This window comes from Halictus rubicundus, chromosome 3, assembly GCF_050948215.1.
Source record: "Halictus rubicundus isolate RS-2024b chromosome 3, iyHalRubi1_principal, whole genome shotgun sequence".
NCBI lineage: Eukaryota > Metazoa > Arthropoda > Insecta > Hymenoptera > Halictidae > Halictus > Halictus rubicundus.
In genome coordinates this window covers 3,320,580-3,339,136 of record NC_135151.1, presented here as the reverse complement: position 1 = coordinate 3,339,136, position 18,557 = coordinate 3,320,580, and the positions used below count along the sequence as shown (strand labels likewise).

The 18,557-nt window shown below is 47.0% G+C and overlaps 1 protein-coding gene across 7 annotated transcripts in view; it reads left to right on the top strand.

Moving 5' to 3' along the window:
- Positions 1–18,557, top strand: part of Prosap (SH3 and multiple ankyrin repeat domains prosap) — a 353,559-nt gene that overhangs the window by 309,658 nt on the left and 25,344 nt on the right. For all 7 annotated transcript variants that reach the window (XM_076784865.1, XM_076784861.1, XM_076784864.1 and 4 more), the window contains 4 exons: positions 4,597–4,722; positions 13,386–13,566; positions 13,751–14,070; positions 16,398–16,662. In XM_076784865.1, the coding sequence (XP_076640980.1) occupies positions 4,597–4,722; positions 13,386–13,566; positions 13,751–14,070; positions 16,398–16,662 (892 nt within the window). The remainder of the gene's footprint in view (positions 1–4,596; positions 4,723–13,385; positions 13,567–13,750; positions 14,071–16,397; positions 16,663–18,557) is intronic.

Genomic DNA, 18,557 nt, shown 5'->3' with positions numbered 1-18,557 from the left:
TGTAACATAACACGGTCGGGTATATCGGTGTGAGACCAGAAGACCACTACTAATCCAATTACAAAAACACGTATTTTTCTGATTAAAATGAAGCCAAATATTCCAGGGACTCTTAAACGCGAGGCTTGTAGGGACTTGTATCGGGAATTCACTGTAACATAGAAAGTGTGCAATTTGTAATGCAGATATTTTTGCCTGCACCACTGTAATCAAGTTTTGATCTTCAGATCCTATCTTCTCCAGAGATTGTTCGCTTTCGGCAGTCTGGTCGCAAGAGTAGGCTCGTTAAGAAGATAAAAATGTTCCTTGAAACGCTCGAAGCCGGGGGCGTGCAGCAAATTGAAATGAAGGTTGTCGCGAGCAAGCCCCGAAGAGAATCTCGAAACAAATCTGAGCAAAGTGTCGCGGCCGCGGAGTTCCTCGAAAGGAGACTATATATCGCACCGATTCGAGGAGATTACCTTTTCCATTAAGTTCGAAAAGTGAGGGCGAAGGGGAACGTGGATACAGGCGCCTGGCGTCGTTAAATGTCCCCGGCGAGAATCAACATTTGCCCTTCTTCTTCCGCGTTGTTTCCCCGCCTGGAAAAAGGTCTCCCGCTCGTTTCCTTCCGGTAGGATTCCTCCGGCGGATTCTTTCCTCGAGACGGCGCGCCGCTTGGAAGAGGTCGTGTTCGTTCGTCTTCCTTCCCCAGCTTCGCCCAGATGCCGTGTTTACACGGGCCCGACAATCGGCGAGGAGTTCTTCGCTAACGAAGACGAAATTTAACGAACGTCCGAGCTTCCTCTGCGCCTCGTTTTTTTTTTTTTTCTCTTTTCTTTCCGCTTCCACCCCCCGCCGGGGGCGAACAGTCGACGCTAACGATCGCGAGCCAGAGGAAACCCTCGGCGACGAGGGCTGTCTGCGAATGTGCAGACTTCGATAATCGTTTCGAACTCGAACGAGGTCGACTTGACCGACAACCCCCTGTTCAACTTTGCGCTTTGACGATCCGGAAACGACTCTTCGAAATTTTACTGCGTTAGATAATGGTTTGAAAATCATTTTCTTCAGCATCCTCTGATATTCAACTTTGAGAATTTTTCCTGCTTTAACTACGAAAGCTATGCGAATGATTCTTCCCTAGAACGATTCTTCAGGTTCTCCCGAATAAAACAGTATTTTTTTTTAATAATCATATAAACGTTTAAAGATATAATCGTACAACATTTTTCCTCAGAACGAGAGGTGTGTAATGGACCGACTCTCTCGGACATTCTTTAAATTTATTTGGAAAATTAGTGCTCAAATCCAATTACACCACGTGAAAGAGTGGACATTCCACTTTCGAGAGTCGTCGAGAAACATTAAAACGCAGACATGGTTCTTGACTGAGAAAATAAAATAGCTCTGCAAGAGACGAAGGTTAAGATTGAAATATTGTTCATCGGAATTCAATTTCTCGAAGGCTGAAAGCGATAGAGAAAATCGACTACATGATTTCTATTTGGTACATCTTATAAGAATCGCTTACGGGGTATCGAAACGCGAAATTGATCAGCCGCGAAAATGGCGCGCGTTCCAACGTTGGCCTCGCGCCAAAAGCTGTCGCTCGTCGCGTTCGGCACTCGTCTTTGAACGTCACACGAAAGGACGTTCAATCCTTCGCGACGTCAGTCAACGGCTCCAACGAACAAGGAATGCTTGCCGGCTGTCGGACCGCACGATTTTCAGCGAAACTTTGCAGCCTCGCGAAACAGCCAAAGATAGTAGACTATTTCCCAGCTGTGGTAACTCGAGTTCCTAATAGCACCCTCGGAGTGCCGAACGGTTGCAGATGGAAGCGAAAATATTTATGTTCACACTTGTACATCGCATTTAGAGCGCCACCGTTGTTGAAAGTCTAGCGGAAGAGCGTATCCAAATTTTTAAATATTTTATCCGCTTGATCTGATATTTTATCCGCGGTAGTTCTCTCAAGACATAACGACATCTTGAAGACAAGCTGGACGATCTGAGATCGAAACGACTCGAGTCTCAAAGCGATTTTCAACGTTCTCACCATCTGCACATCAGCGTCGGAGCACCGTGGAGCCGGGTTCGAACGGAAAACTCGTCTGCGAGTGGAAATCCGCGTGTCTCGTCCGTCGAGACGGAAATCGCTTTGTGGCTCTCAGTTCTTCCTCCCTTTCGGTGGCGTTTCTCTTTCTCTCTCTCTCTCTCTCTCTTTCTCTTCGAGAGAGAGAGAAGGAGATAGGCTGATTCTCAGCCACACCCCCGTGCATCACAAACGTTTTAAACGGGGCGCAGACACACTCGCGCGAGCGTGAGCGAGTCGGCCGCGCACCTCGGTACTTTCGTTCGAGGCCTTTAATTTGGCACGTGTTCCACTCTTGGCTATTGTTGCCATGATTGTTGGGTGGATCGTTCCTCTTCGTCTCTCGTCCCTGTCCGTCCCTGTTCGTCCGGTTCGGCTTTCTCGCTCTGTCCGCGTCCTCCTCCGCCGACGATCGCTTTTTGCGGTAAACGCGGCGTATGGTGGTAATGCACGGCTCTCTGTGTAGTTTGTACCGTAGCCGGCACGTGTTCCGTCTCTTCGTGGCCGTTCTTCGCGCCAGAGGTGGCCTCCCCCAGGAACCGAACCTTCGCAGCGGCGAGTCGAATTGCTTGTTCCGAAACCCGACTCTTCAGCTCCGAAACGTTCACGATCTTCGGGAACCTGGGGCGACGGGGCTTCACTCAGAAATAGTCAAATCAATTTTATATACTTCGTTGTTCCGAGTCTTAGTTCGCAGCGTAACATTTAGAGAGTGCATGAATTTGTTTCAATATTTCGCGAAAGTAAGCACGTTGCCTCCGTAGATTCGCGATAAGGTAGAGTGACCATGTTACCGACAAACATAGGCGAAAAATGGTTTTACGTGCCTCAACTTTTCGTCCTTGTATGAGAATATTTTTCAAAATGTGCGAAAGCAAAAAATGTGACAAGCTTAGTCGCAGACTTAACACCCGGCTTCTGGCTCTGCAAAAGTCACGTGACTATCCTTGGCTCTCAATGAAACATTTTAACCCCGACGATGAGCAGCAAGACGAATGCTGCTAGCGAACGTGTTGATCATCGAAGATCGTACCATTTCAAGTCGTCGATCAATCCTAGATCACTGCCGGATGGTTCCGAAGGGCTGCACCGTGACGCAGACGAGAAGCTCGGTTCTCGCCAGAAAATCGACAGGCGCCAAACTGTTTCGAAGGGGTGGCTCGGTCTGGCAGAGGGGTCCCGAAGGATGGGTCCGGCTCGCGGCTTGGAATAATCCGCTACAAAGGAGCGAAGTCCTCCCTGGTTGTGGGCCCGCGACGCGACTGGACGAGGAGAACGTACGAGGCCTGTCCGCCGCGAAGATAAAGAGTGGCGCGTATACAAAGAAACCTGCTGGCACGCAGCGCGTGAGGAAGAACGATGGCGCAATTCCCCGCGCGCAGTCCGTAAATTCCAGACTTTACTGCCTGTCGTCGGCGAAATCGAAGCATATTATTTCAACGGAGGCGCGCGGGATCATCCCCGCGAGCGAGCGAGCGAGCAAGACAGAGCCGCCGCGAGGACCGAGTCTGTCTTTCATTATCCCGGGGAGGGAGCGTCCCTGCACCGGGGCACACCAGCGGAACGGGGCGATAATATTCGCCGAATAATTGGACAAGATCGCCGGCACAGATAATCCTAACGGCGAATGATATTCTTGAAGCTCGAAATAGTCTTACGGCGAACTTCTTCTGTGCAGAAGCCGACCGAAATCGGTGTCGTTCAATCTAACAAGGAGATCGCGTCCGATCTACCTCGGAATCTCTCCCATAACGATCGCTTAAATTAAGCGCCCGGAGCGTTCCTCTTCTCTCGAATGTAACGCGGTTTAGAGAAGTCTTCGTATCCTGTTTTAATTGCTCCTTCGCGAACTCGTTGAGATTACGGTCTGCATAGGATTTTTTGCTGACTTTAGCGGACTTTTATAGGGACGAGTTCGTAAGTATTCCGTTATGACGACGGTCTCCTGTAAATTGAATACCGTGATGAACATTGATCAAGGATATTGTGGTCACGATGACGGTCGAGTAATTAACAAGCAGGCAACCGATGCGACGGAAGGAGACGCGGAATAGGTAAAAGAAACACGGAACGACGATGTAATGATGCTTAAAAACGGGTTCCGAGATATTTTGCCCCGTCTGTTGGTAATGGAAGATCGAAATTAGCCTGCCAATGTTTCCTGGCGAAACTGTCGTGTAGATCGATTAAGGATTTTATGCTCGGTTCGCGACGAACATCGAGTAATTGGAAGGAGACGCGATCGATGACGCGTCAGGACGAAGAAGACGATTAGAGTGGGAGAAAGAACTATAACGTATGTGGAATGGTAATGTAACGATATTTCGCGAATCGCGTTCGATCGAGAAACGGTTGTCGCGCGAACATCGGATATTCGTTACGCTCGTATTCTCTGCCCCCCCCCCCCCGAGTATTTCCCCTTGCATGAGGTAGTATGTGTTTAGTAGAAACGGGGGTGGCGGGTCGTCCCTCTGGCGGAACGAGTTCCCGATTAATCTGGATACTGTGCTCGCTTACAGGACCTGAAGGAGAGCTTCAATTACGGGCTGTTCTGCCCGCCCGTGAATGGAAAGGCCGGAAAATTCTTGGACGAGGAACGCCGCCTCGGCGATTATCCCTTCAACGGACCCATGGGATATTTGGAGGTGAGAGTCGCGCATTGCTTTTCTTTAATAATGAGTCGAATGCAGTGTTTACTCGATATCTGTACAAAACACCGGTCCAGAGACATGTATCGGCCAGGAGATACTGTTCTTTGATCCACGCCGAACGTAGAAAAGGACAACGAAGCTCTAGAGGCATCAGTTCATAGGCATAGTTCTGAGACTTTTATCGGCTAGGCATTTGGGACATATATCGAGTAAACACTGTAATAGTTAAGAACAGATCGCGCAGATCGTTTCGTGCCTGATCAGTCTGGAATTGGGGAGATTACTGTCATTGCCTCTCGTTCGTTTCGAATTTGGCGCGCTCTCGGAAAAGATCTAAGCGAGGGAGGGGACGTTGGCTAGAAAGGATCCGAGGAAGTATTTAGGGAAGGGTCTAGGGGACTGAGAGAGCGGATTCGGGGAAAGGTAAGGATCCAAGAGAGGAGGGGTTCCTAGCAAGGGAGGGATGCAGGAAAGTAGGGGATCCTAGGAAGGAAGAGAACCAGGAGAGGAGTGGTCCAGGAGAAGGGGGAGTCCAAGGAAGGGAGGGGAGTCTGGAGAGGAAAGGGAGCCTGGAGTGGGAGGGGTTCCGAAACAGGGTAAAGAACCTAGGGAAGGTCGGGATCCAGAAGGGGACCAGGAAAGGCAAGGGGTGCAGGAGAGCGAGGGGACTAGGAAAGAGAAGGGTCAAGGGAAGAGGGCACGTTCAAGGAAAGTGGATAGGGTCAGTGGAAGAGTTTTGGGTCAAGGGAAGAGCCCTCCTGCAGAAACCTGCAAAAGTCCTCGCCATGCTCCTGGCGACTCAGAACTCCTGCGAGCTTCCGGAGGATCCGTCCTGACCGACAGCCCGAGGAAGACTGAATTTTTGGCAACGTTCCTCTACTAGTACATTGCCTGACGTGCAAGTCTGGTGGTGCTCCGATCTAATCTCTCACGGTGCAACCATTAAACATGGATCATAAGTAGACTGCGGATTTGATGCATTTATGACAAAAATCAGTGGGTGACATTTAAAACAGTACAGAAATTAGAAGAGTTTATGCACATTTATGTTCAACCGATCGGAATGATTGAGAAAACAAAGAAATTTTTATGTGGCTTCGGATCCTTGCAATAGATGCAGACAATTTTTATTTTGTCTGATCATAAGTCTTTTTAACAAAGCGTTCTTCTGCGATTTTCGATCGCTGGTACACTCCCACGCGGTACACGACAGGATGGTCCATCAGTGTCCAGTTTACGGATCGACAGAGCCACTCTGAATCACGAAAGTGCATATATGACATCCATCCTTGTGTATTGTATATGACATCTCCAGCTTTCTTTCTGTCGGATGAATGTCAAAAGATTTACATATTCTGCATCAATTTCGATCGCTTCAGTACGGACACTGGCCGATATAAAAATGACACAGAGAACGAAAATAAAATTTTTATTTCAGCCCGTAATCGTCGATCTAAAATCGTCGGAACTGTCCATCGAATCGTGCAAACTATACATACGTGTTTCAATCCGTCCAACGTGAAATCCTCGGTGCAACAGATGTGCGAACAGAGCCGTGCCCGGTCATATAACAAGTCCGGCATATGTTACGATTATCGTTGCAACAGTGTTGGCTAAAGAAAGTTGTACAACTCGTCGCGCGATAAATCGCGGGGACCATTTCCACGGTTCTTCGACACCGGTTGCCAGCGAGGCGAACGGCCACGCGGGGAACGCTGGAAGCGAGAAACCGGATATGTAACTTCTGGTAACGAAAGAGTACAAAACGAGAAAGTAATTCCATTTGTACACAAATTGAGCTGAGGAGTCGCGCGCCCCACTGATAAAGATGCCGTCTGTCGGCTTTCGGCTCATATCCCCCGTCGATTGCCCGCTTTCAACATTTTATGTAGCACCCGATAACCGGGATCGACGTCTTCGAACGCGAGACTAGTATACCAGTGCATTCCCGTTATAAGTCAGTGCAAGCCTCGCGTTTAAAAGTCATCGGAACTACCCACACCACCGCGGGGTATACCCCTTGAGGGGCCGAAGCTCGAGAGCCGCCGAGGAGTGTAACATAACACGTTCGGGTATATCGGTGTGAAACCAGAAGATAACTACTAATCCAATAACAAAACTTCTTCATTTTTCATTATTTTTTTATTGGACTTTCTTGTCGCTGTCCGTGAGTATGTCATAGGTTCATGACATAGAATACTGACATTTGCGTCTTCAGCGTGCACTGTGCATTTCAAATGCAACGTTCGGTGAGAACCTCAGATTTGACTGACTTATAGCGGGAATTCAGTGTAGATCCACTAATCCCTTTCGTCATTCGATAAATGGAAACAAAAAATTATGCAGTCTCTATGATACCTTGATCGAAGCGGGTAGCAAAAGTGGGTGATGCTTTAACCAAGGATTTTCCTAAAAATTAATCGAATCCCAACTATAAATGTAATACAGTGAATTCTCGATATATGTCAACAACACGGTATCGTCCAGGAGACATGCCCGAGCCGTGTTATGTTTACACTCCTCGGCGTCCGAGGCCTGTCGACCTTCGCAGCCCCTCACTGGGATAATTCCGCGACGTTTATCGTCCAGGTCTTGGCGACATATATATAGAAATCACTGTACTAGATAGATCGGAAGGACAAACAAGCAATTCCAAGACAAACGTTCGCAAAATTTTCGAGACTGGAACTACGCAGATTTCGGGAACTGTGTTGCATTTGTAATGGTCCCTCGCAAGTCCGAAAATTTTCGTGGAGGTAGACCGGAGGGGGGGGAGGGGATCGCTAATGGGTTTAATTTGAATTTTCATCCTTGACCTCTCGACGACCATTCTCGTCCGGAATAATTGCCGCGGGGGAGGCTGAATGCGTCGGCGAAATGGGCTCGCTGCGGGGGTAGGAAAGGGTGCATTGACGCGGCCGGAAAAGGTTATTTCAGCGACAAGATTGCCCGGCCCCGTTGACGTCCGTTCCACGTCAAAGAAAACAAGAGAGAAAGCATCGGCAGAGAAGTTCGCTCGGCCACCGGAGTCCAAGAGACTCTTGAATATCTGAGGTTCCTCTTGCGTCGGGTCAAGGAGTCCCGGGTATTTTTACTATTTACTCTTTTGCTTTTTCGAAAAAGCAAACCGGAAGAAAACTCCGGCTAAACACTCCGCTCGCCATCTTGAATATCGTTCCGCTACTCTCGGAACCTCTCATCTAACCTCTGAACTCAAATATCAAGTACTTTTATTTTGCTGGTGCAGTTTATTTATTTTTAAACCCTATTTTACGGTTGCGATGTTAGAACTTCTTTGCAATTCATAATTTCCTAGATGAAAAAGAAAATTTATGTACACTACCGTTCAAAAGTATCCGCGGTGGATAGGTCGATGAATCTCGTGTTTAATTTTAGTGTAGTATTGGTAAGTTCCACATACGTAATTTTTAATTTAAAACGTTGAATATTTCTTATGAGAAACTAATAAAAATCGAGTTTTGTCACTATTTTAGGCACTGAAATAACTTTTATGCAATGCTAATACATATTTCGCAAGTGTCCGGATACTTTTGAGCGGTATTGTATGTGTATATGTTCTCGAATACCTCTACATTAACAACAACAAAATGGAATTTTATTTCTATATATTTATTTGACTCTGTTCAGAATCTTCATCGCGACGTGTCATGAATGTTTGAAGCGAAGGAAAAATTATTGTAAACCGAGACGCTGAAAAAATAAACATATTGTTAGCCAACGTCTGAATTAATACTGCAAACGGTTGAAATTGTGTACACAGCATCGATTGGACTGGTTTGTTCTCTTTCGTTGCTTTTCCTTGCTCGTCAAAGGGCCGCCGCGCCGCTAACAAATTGTTATTGTTAAAAGGCGGGCGTGGAAGAGCCGTGAATTGGCTCGAGGACAGTCCCGGTCGTTTTTTCGACGAACTAATTATCATAAACGATCGATCATCCCGTAGAAGAAGCATCTCTCTTTCCTCCGGGGGCTTTACAATTTCGACAAAGGATGCTCGAGAGGGTCGAGATGTCGCTGTAAAAAACGATCGATCTCTGCGGCGGGACAAGGTCGGTAAAATAATGCAACAAAGAACAAGAAGAGAGGCGCGCGGTATTCAAACCAGGAACAGGGTAACCAAATTAGTCGAACGAGGTTATGCTTTGCTAGCCGATTTAATGGAACGCTAGATTAAATCTAACGAGCACACCGCGGATTTAATATGTTTGCAGCGTCGATGATTATACGAGCCCGTGGGTCAGTTTAATAATGTTTCACGGGAGTTCTATTTCGATTGAAATTGGATTTGAAATTGTTATTTTATCTTTTCCCATTTTTGCGCTCGCTCTTCGAAATTGACTGTCCGGGGTTTACCGTTTATCGGGTTTTGCTTTTGATTACTTTTTCACGCGCTCGTACTTTTCCGTTTTCAGTGTGGTATGTCGAACGGTTTTACAAAAGGTCTGATAAGAAACGCTTTAAAGCATAGTTTAATCAATTATTACACTAAAATGATTTGACTCGGATACAAAACTTAGAGGACATTAGAAGAATCGAAGGATACCCTGTTTTCAACTTTTTATAATTAAGAGAAAAGCTGGATTTTCATTCGACTGCACAGGAGTTGAGGATTTGAATATTCTGTTCGAGAAAATAGGCGTCTCGCGGAGCGACGCCGCGTATCAGGGAGTCGATGGACGACGCCGGCCGTTTCAACGGCGATTCGCGAAAAACAAATAGTCCCGGTGGTCGGATAACGAGATCTGGAACTTGCCCGCGGTTTTCTTGCGTAACCGGATCTAGTTCTCGTCCCGGTGCACGCGTTCTCTTCCCGCTCATGTTCATCTTCGTCTTCGTCTTCGTCTTCGTCTCGGCGCGGCATCCCGATCGGTCCTCGAGAGCTCGCCTCGGCGTGCAAGGATTCACTTTCAGGGATGCGGAGGGTCGATCGCCTTGCCGCTGACACCTTCGACTGCCACTTATCGCTGTCGAGTGTCGCCCCATGCTACCGTCGACTCTCCGCTCTCTCGCCTCGTTTCGATCATTTCCAACAAGAAGAACGTCCGCGAGACCCGAGCAGTCAAAGCCACTCGATTTCATTTTATTATGCGGCTCATGGACGACGATTATCTCGAATGCGTTTCCCTTTTCTTGGCATTTCTGCTCAGGCTGTTGGCAGACGGCGTGAGAGTTTGATTTGTTCTCCTGTTCTCCTGAAATTGTTCCTCAGTTGTCAAATCATTCGTTTATAGTGTCTTCTCGATATTTGTCATCGACATGGGTCTTGCCAGCGACATCGATCGTTCAGGAGATGCTATTCGGTATCGGTTCATGGCCACTCACGGGGTGTACACCGCGGCAGTGGGGAAAATTCTGAGACGTTTATCGTCCAGGCTTGGGCGACATATACAGAAAAATCACTGTAACAGTTAAGAAGCGACTCGTCGCACAGGTCGTTTCGTGCCTGATCATATGGAATTGGGGAGATTGCTGTCATTGTCTCTTACAGTGTTTCCTCGATATATGTCAACGACACGGGTCTCGCCAGCGACACGTATCGTCCTTTGATCCACGCCGAACCTAGAAAAAGACCACGAAGCTCTGGAGGCATCGGTTCATGGCCTCTCACGGGGTATACCCCCGCGATAGTGGGGGCAGTTCTGCGACTTTTACCAGGCAGGTATTTGCGACATATATCGAGAAAAGACTGTATTTTGTTGTCTCCAATTGATCAGAGTATGTACTTCAATGTGATCTAAAGACGTGGAAATAATTGGTATTTGTACAAAATAGAATCGTTCTTCATCTGTTGAGAATAATACGCCATCTTTTCGAAATTCACTCGGTCCTCGCACGGTTTTAAACCTTTCTTACCCATGCCTGTTGCAAACACATAAAACCCAGAGGGCAGCGTTCAACCGCAAAAACGTTAGCTCTCGAGTACTCTAATCGGTCCAGAAGCACAAATTGATCTCCGAACGGTAGCCGGTAGGCTCGCCGTTCTTCAGGGAATGTTTCAGGGCCTGGATGAAGCGGTTCTAGAATAAATTATCCTAAACGATGCAGGCGGCGCGCATCGACGGCCAGGGAGTGCAAATTAATAGTCGCGGCTAGATTTTTCGGGCAGTCACCGGCTGCTAGCAGGTAGTCGGGGAAGGAAGAACAAGAAGAAGAAGAAGAAGAAGAAGAAGAGGAGGAGGAGGAGGAGGAAGAGGAGGAACAAGATGAAGAAGAGGTGGAGGAGGAGGACGTCTGCTTCGTGAGTCAGCTCTCGTCTCTGAAAGTGAATCTCGCGTGACGAGATCGACCGTGCTCGCGAGCCAAGCGATCGATGAGCGAACGATGGAGATAAAAAACCTTCGGGAGAAATTAAAGAAAAAAAAGAAAGAAGCAGCAGCAGCAGCATGTTGCAGATACCGACGGCGCCGAATACCGGTGATCTATGGCACCTGTCTAACCCCGACTATTCATTTCTATCCGGCGAACGTTATTGCTCTCGTGCGGCGCTCCGCTCCGATGAAAAAGTAAAACACGTCGTCCGACATCCTTGGACGTTCGCACTTTATCTACATCCCTTTGACGGACGTTGAAATATCTCGCGAAACCGACGCCCTGGATATCCTGGCCAAGGTCGGTGACCTGGACGGTTCACCTGGTCACCGTGAGCGACCGAATATGCTGCCAAACACACGAATATTAAATCTGCAATCTAATAGTAATCATTGCGGCCTGCATTCGCGACACAACATTGCCGGTAATAGAAAATACTCGATACTCGATATATGTCGTGCATCGTCCAGGACACATACCTGAGACGTGTTATGTTTACACTCCTCGACCTTCGCGGCCCCTCATGGGGTATACCCCGCGATAGTGGGGATACTTCCGCGACGTTTATCATCCAGACCTTGGCGACATAGATAGAGAAATCACTTAAACGCAAAAATTATAAAAATTTTCATTTCCCCTTTTTACACTGTGCACGGTTGTGAAAAGCATCAACGACTAACGATCTCGAACCGCCATCTGATAAACGAATTGTCCCGGACGCACGGAATAAAAATGGTGGACTTCCGGCAATACCAAGGAAGAAGAAGACGAAGCTTCGGGATCATTTGGTATGTAGAGAAGTCACTTAAACGCAAAAGTTGTTAAAATTTTCATTTCCCCTTTTTACACTGTGCACGGTTGTGAAAAGCATCAACGACTAACGATCTCGAACCGCCATCTGATAAACGAATTGTCCCGGACGCACGGAATAAAAATGGTGGACTTCCGGCAATACCAATGAAGAAGAAGACGAAGCTTCGGGATCATTTGGTCGTCGACAAGGAAATTGTTTTTGATCGTTTTTCGAGAGAAGGAGGATGATGCATGCGTCGTTCGGCCGCTGCCGCGTGGCAGCACCGTATCTCTAATTTGCATTACAACTCGGCCTCCCTTGATAATCATAATTGCTGCTAACGGTAGTCATTAGCGGGGCTGTAGCCGCGATATTGCCTATCCGTCAGTAATCTAATGCTATGAGGCACGACGCCTCCGATAATTACAAAGAAGCTGTAACCACCAGGAAGCGGCAGGGTGAATCCCCATTAAGCCGAGATAATTTTATACTTTATACACGGCGTGCACGGCGGGGTCTCGTTACGAGGAAGGGCTCTTCGGCTCCGGGCGGGCGTGTATCGCCGCTTGGAAATCGACCAAAAAACAACAGCAGAGCAAAAACGGAGTAGAAAATAGTTTTCGGTCGAGGCGCCAACGGTAATTAACGAAGCGAAGATGCGAGTCCGAGGCGACGACCCACTTTGAATTTCTTCGCGATTGTTTCGCTCTGGGAACGAAGTTCCAACCTCGCCATCCTCCGAAACAATTACAGAACTAGTTATTGCAACATAGTTTTTGACAGTGCAGTAAGTCCAGCAAATGGAAAATATTCAGAAAATCAGGATCACGATTGACATTTGATTCTCAGAGACATCTTAACTCAACCAAATTATACATTTCAAGAAGAAAAATAACAATTAAACGCAGAGATCTGCTTTTTGGTTAAGAAGGGGAGGAAATTTTTCTTTAGAAAAATGTTACCGGAGCCCTAAAAATGATTCAAGCCTTGCCCCAAACTGAATTTAGCTCATACAAATGTAAAAGTATTCAAAAAGGTGTGTGCGAGAAAGCATTAGCACCGCGTCTTTTTCTCTAGAGGGCCAAAGTGGGCGTGGCTTCGTTGCCCTCAACGGAGCCAGGGCAGTGCTCCACAGAGCAATCTCCGCCCTCGTTTAAGCTGCGCTCAATATGTTTTAAATAATGCCGCAAATAAAGCTTCAAAGACCACAAGAACTTCTCCTTGTGTTCAGAGCCTTGAATGGGCGTGGCTTCGTAGCTCTCGAAGGTGCCAGGGCAGTGCTCCCCAGTGAAATCTCCGCTCTCGTCTTTATTTCTGCTCTTACGATATTCTCCGCCCACTACCGAAAAACTAACGCGAAGGATACAGTAGGTTCTCCTTGCTTGCTGGAGTAGCTCCAAAACCTTGGGTGGGCGTGGCGTCGTTGCTCCAGACGGAGCGGCTTAAACACAGTAGCGCTGAAACATTATCGCATACGACGATCACGCCGCAATAAACTTGTTTCTCGAAACTACACGTGTTTTTCTCGACGTTGCAGCTCAAGTACAAGAGACGGGTCTACAAGATGCTGAACCTGGACGAGAAACAGCTGAAGGCGATGCACACCAGAACGAACTTGAGAAGGTTACTGGAGTACGTGGCGAACAGCCAGGTCGAGAAGATCGCGAAGATGTGCAGCAAGGGCCTGGATCCTAATTTCCATTGTCAGGAGACCGGAGGTAAAGCTTTTAACCTTGCTCTTCCGTTTCTGTTGTTAAATCTGTGACGATTAAACCGCGGATCTTTATCTTAAAAATTAAAAGTGCAAGGATCCGCAGTCTGCTAATAGCTGTTGTCCTGTGTAACGTCTTGCGCGATAAGATTGTCGGAGGTTTTATCACGAGACGGCGCGCGGTTTTGCAGAGACACCGTTGACGCTGGCGACGACCCTGAAGAAGCCGTCGAAGGTGATCATAGCGTTGGTGAACGGTGGCGCTTTGCTGGACTACCGGACGAAGGAGGGTTTGACGGCGATGCACAGGGCGGTGGAGAGGAACAGCCTGGAGGCGGTGAAGACGCTCCTCGAGCTCGGGGCCAGCCCGAATTACAAGGACACCAAGGGCTTGACGCCTCTCTACTACAGCGTCATCTACAAGACCGATCCGATGCTCTGCGAGACGCTGCTGCACGATCATGCGACCATCGGCGCGCAGGACCTGCAGGGCTGGCAGGAAGTGCATCAGGTTTCAGTGCTGTTCCTTTTGAATCCACCTTCGTACTCTTCGGCGGCTGTTATCTATCGCGAATCATCTAGCCGAACCTCTATAACCTGATTCGCTTCGAGTCTGAACAAACTGTTACTGGAAATGTGACTTGAAGAGTCATTGAAGTTGAACATGCTGCAAACGTACACGATCCCTTTAAACATTCGATCAGGCTTGAAGAAAGCGAATGATAAATGTTCGATTCCAAAGTTGCACGGTGTTACAGAGAGTTGAAGAGCCCCCCGGTTCGACGTTCTTGTTGTAAGACAGACTTTCCGAATTTTTTCAAAAAGATTCATCGGGTATTTTAATTCCAAACTTGGTGGGCTTGTCAAGTGACATTCGTCGGGTGTACTCGAATTTTTGTCAAGCAGTGACGGCCATTTTCTTCAGAGTTACAATGCCAGTAATCGTTTCGAGAAGAAAAGTTGCTTACCGGAGAACACGATTCTGCCTGTAACTAATTTCGTTGTAGTTCTCTGGCACAAATACGCGGTACATTGATTAATCCACGCGGGTATGGGTGCTGCATAATAAATTTTGAAAATATTGAAAAACAAGATATCATCGCTTCGAGGTAACGTTTTCACGTTTCGACTCGTGTAATCGATTTTTGAGATATTCCGAAAAAACATTGACAAAGTCAGAAGAAGTTCGAAAGACTGTCTTAGCGTGGTTCCCTTGAACATGTTGAACAGTAGGAAGAACGCGAGAGAACGGTTCTGTCGAACCCGTCGGACCAGGGAGAAGCCCCCGATTGCAAAGGGAGCAAGAGTGTCGGTGAATCGATGATGCCGGCTGAGAAATTGCCGATCTGAATGTCCGCCGATGGTCTCGGATCTCGAATCTCGGGCCTCTCTCGGGCCCGAGAGATACCCGCGGAACCAGTTAACTGCGTTATTACAGCCGCCGAGATCAATTAATTCGCGCGCAGACGTATAGATAACATGTTAACGTTTCGCCGACCAACCGAGTTACGCCCGACCGGACGCCGGGATACCGTGTAACGCGGTTGCCCCGTCGATTTTTGCACATTGTTGCGATAAGGGTCCGCCGTTAGGCTTCCTGGGGAACGTCCGTTCGTGGTCGTTCATCGGGAAAATTTCCCCCGTCGACGCGATCTCTCTTATGCGCACCTGTGTGCAACCTTGACAACCAACGCTCGTTATTTTAATAAATTTTAATGAAACCAAGCAGCCCTCGGAAAATTATGCAAATTCTTGAAATCCCGCTGAAACCGACAGACGCGATCGAGATCCAGAATTCGAACGCGACTAGAGGGAGCTGCGCAATAATTAATCCCTCCCGGCGTTCGCCGATCGTGTTATTGGCTTTCAAATTAATGAAGCAGCCTCGGGACTTTAGCGTCACACCCTCCGGCAGTCGTGACGATTCATTTCTTTGTTGTCGCTTCTCGGGGGCATTTTTTAAACCAGCACCACCGCGATATAGATTCCAGAAACTTTTCGTCTGACCTTCGCGCAACGAGAATAGACGGAGATGCGATAGGTCACTGCTAAGCTAATCATTTCTTCAATTGTTGAAGAGGAAATATACCACTGAGCTGAGCAGTCTAATTAAACTCTCCTTGGACTTGTTATTCAAAAGAAAACTATTAGGCTTCTACGATTCTAGGCTTTTAGAGGTTTCTAGACTTCTAGAGGCTTCTACTTAGAGATCAGGTATACTATTTACAAGGAGGTTGGAATCCAGCTGGACAGTTTCGAATATTTCACGAGTACTTTGAAAAAAGGAAAACAATACTTCCAAGCACACTCGAACCCAGACGGGACAGGTTCGAATTCTCCGACTTGAATTCACAAGAACCATACTTCTTGGCTTCTAGAGACTTCCGCCGTTCTCATGTTCTACGAAGCTTCGCGTACGCATTTAGGTACTATCATTTTGTGCACAGTCCAGATTTAGCTACTCGTTCCTGCATTTGCTATTGTCATGCGCAAGTTCGCATTTGCGCGACGCGATAGACGCAGGTTCCGGAGACCTTTGACTTAATAATAAAACCGGTGTCGAAGCGAAGCTTCTTGGACCGATCGATGGATCAAGGACCCTGATCCGTAGAAATTTCCAGCGTGCGGCGCGCGGCTCGGGTCGGGTCGGATCGGGTCGTGTCGGGTGGCGGGTTGTTTGTTTACGGGAAACGGTTGTCGCGACTTGACGTGTCCGTAGCGTGCCGCTTGCCGCGAGGCAAGGTTGTAAGGTGGGAAGGCGCTCTCTCGGTTTAATTATAATCGGTCCTGCCCTTCGATAATCGATAACGTTGAGCCCGCGTTGGCGTTCTGTCGCAGGCCTGCCGCAACAACCTGGTCCAGCACCTGGATCATTTGCTGTTCTACGGTGCCGACATGAACGCGCGTAACGCGTCCGGAAACACGCCGCTGCACGTTTGCGCAGTGAACAACACGGACGCGTCCTGCATCAGACAGTTGCTGTTCCGGGGAGCGCAAAAGGATAGTTTGAATTACGCGAACCAGACGCCGTATCAAGTGGCTGTGATCGCCGGGAATATGGAGCTCGCCGAGGTCATCAAGAACTATCAGCCGGAGGAAGTCGGTGAGTGTGAGACTAGGAGAGAGAGAGAGAGAGAGCGAGAGAGAGAGAGAACGAGAGAAAAAGACTGACTGTGTTAGGCCCATGCTGATTGAACTATAGGCGACGATAGAGGAAAGGATACGGGAGCAACCGGTATCGCCAATTCAGATTTACCTGTGACCGGCTGATCGAGGCTCCTCGATCCCGCAGAACCGTTCGATCGGTCAGCCGAAACGCTCGGATTGGTCGAAACTCTAGAGCCAATCGGTACTCTTTGCTACCGAACCCTCGAACACGCTCGCTACCACCGTTTACTCCTGTAATAATCATTATTTTATACAAGCAACCCTTAAATGACACTGTAACCCCTTTGTTTTAACCAGTTAACTGCGGAGTTTAATTTTAAAAATCCCTAAATTAAAATCAAGCAATGACGAGTATACACGTCGAGCGCAGGCCAAATGCCACTAAAGCAAAATGAGAAAGAACTACATTTTTATTCGATAAGAAATGAACAATTCATTAACGTCAACCGCACCGCAATAGATTTTTCGATTCACGTGTATACACGTCGAACGCAGTTCACTGGCTAACCCCTTGGACTACAATTGCATTACTATTGCACTGCTATTTATTCTGTGATTATGGTGATTAGAAATTCTTCATCGTTCAGAATTTCAAAGAAAAACAAAGATAGTTTATATATGCCAATAGATATGCCAATGTTTTCTCCAAAGGATATACAACAAAATAGAATCGGACTAAAGGAAATTAATAACATACATATTTATTAGACTCTGTTCAGAATCTTCTTCACGAGTCCGACTCGATATTGTAGGGCAAGGGGTTAAAGCTTCCCTTCTGGACTCTTTGTCGTATTACAGTGATTAGAATTCTTTGTTATTCATCGTAGCACGTAATCCTAGTACGTCTACAGTTACTTTACTGATCTAACACTCGGAAGGCGGATGCTTTTCACAATTTCGTGCTCGATAGCGTTAAATGCAAAGTGAATAGAGTGAACAACTCACTCTTCTGAATAGAGAAAATTAGAAAACAGTAACCATATAAACCTTCCTTTTAGTCTTTAACAATCTTAATGAGCTGAAGACAATATATCGAGATATTGATATTTACACCAAGCCTAAAATCTGTAGTTTACTTATGAAATATGAAGGAAAAGAATATCACAGAAAAAGTATGAATCTTGAAGGCAATATATTGAGATTCTTAAATGCTTTTAATGTTTGAAATCGCACCAAATCTAAATATGAAATATGAAGGAAAAGAATATCACAGAAAAAGTGTCAGTCTTGTTATCATTATAAATCAATACAATATATACGTACCAACAGTGTGTAATGCTCGGTAGTTCTAGCGTTAAATTCAACGTAGTCTCTTGTGAAATATGAAAATAATATCGGAGGGTATAAATTCTCCCAATACGAAGAGATCATGGCAAATGTGAGAAGCTGGTAGCGAGCGTGTTGCGTTTAAAGTTTAAAATGTGAGCCATGTGGAAAATTTCGTTAATCATAGTGGCGAACGAACAGAATCCGCAGCGAAATCCAAATTCTAGCTTCTAATGATCGATTAGAACCATGTACATGGGTCATAGAATCGGAGCGATCGCGATCACGGTTTCACGGTGAAGATTAGGCGAACGGAACGGATCTCGGCCGGAGAATCGGTCCTATAGGCGACCTATCCGCTTATCAGATAACGCTTGGACTTCGATCGATCGTTCGGGGATCTTTCGCAGCACGATTTAGCCCAGCATGAGCATGCACTAGTAGCGAGCTTCGTCTTTTTGATATCTCCTCCATTATAATCGAGACACACCTTACACGCTTTATACTGTGTATCACTCGCTTGAACCATAGACAGCTGTAGAGTACTTTGTATAACCCGGTCTG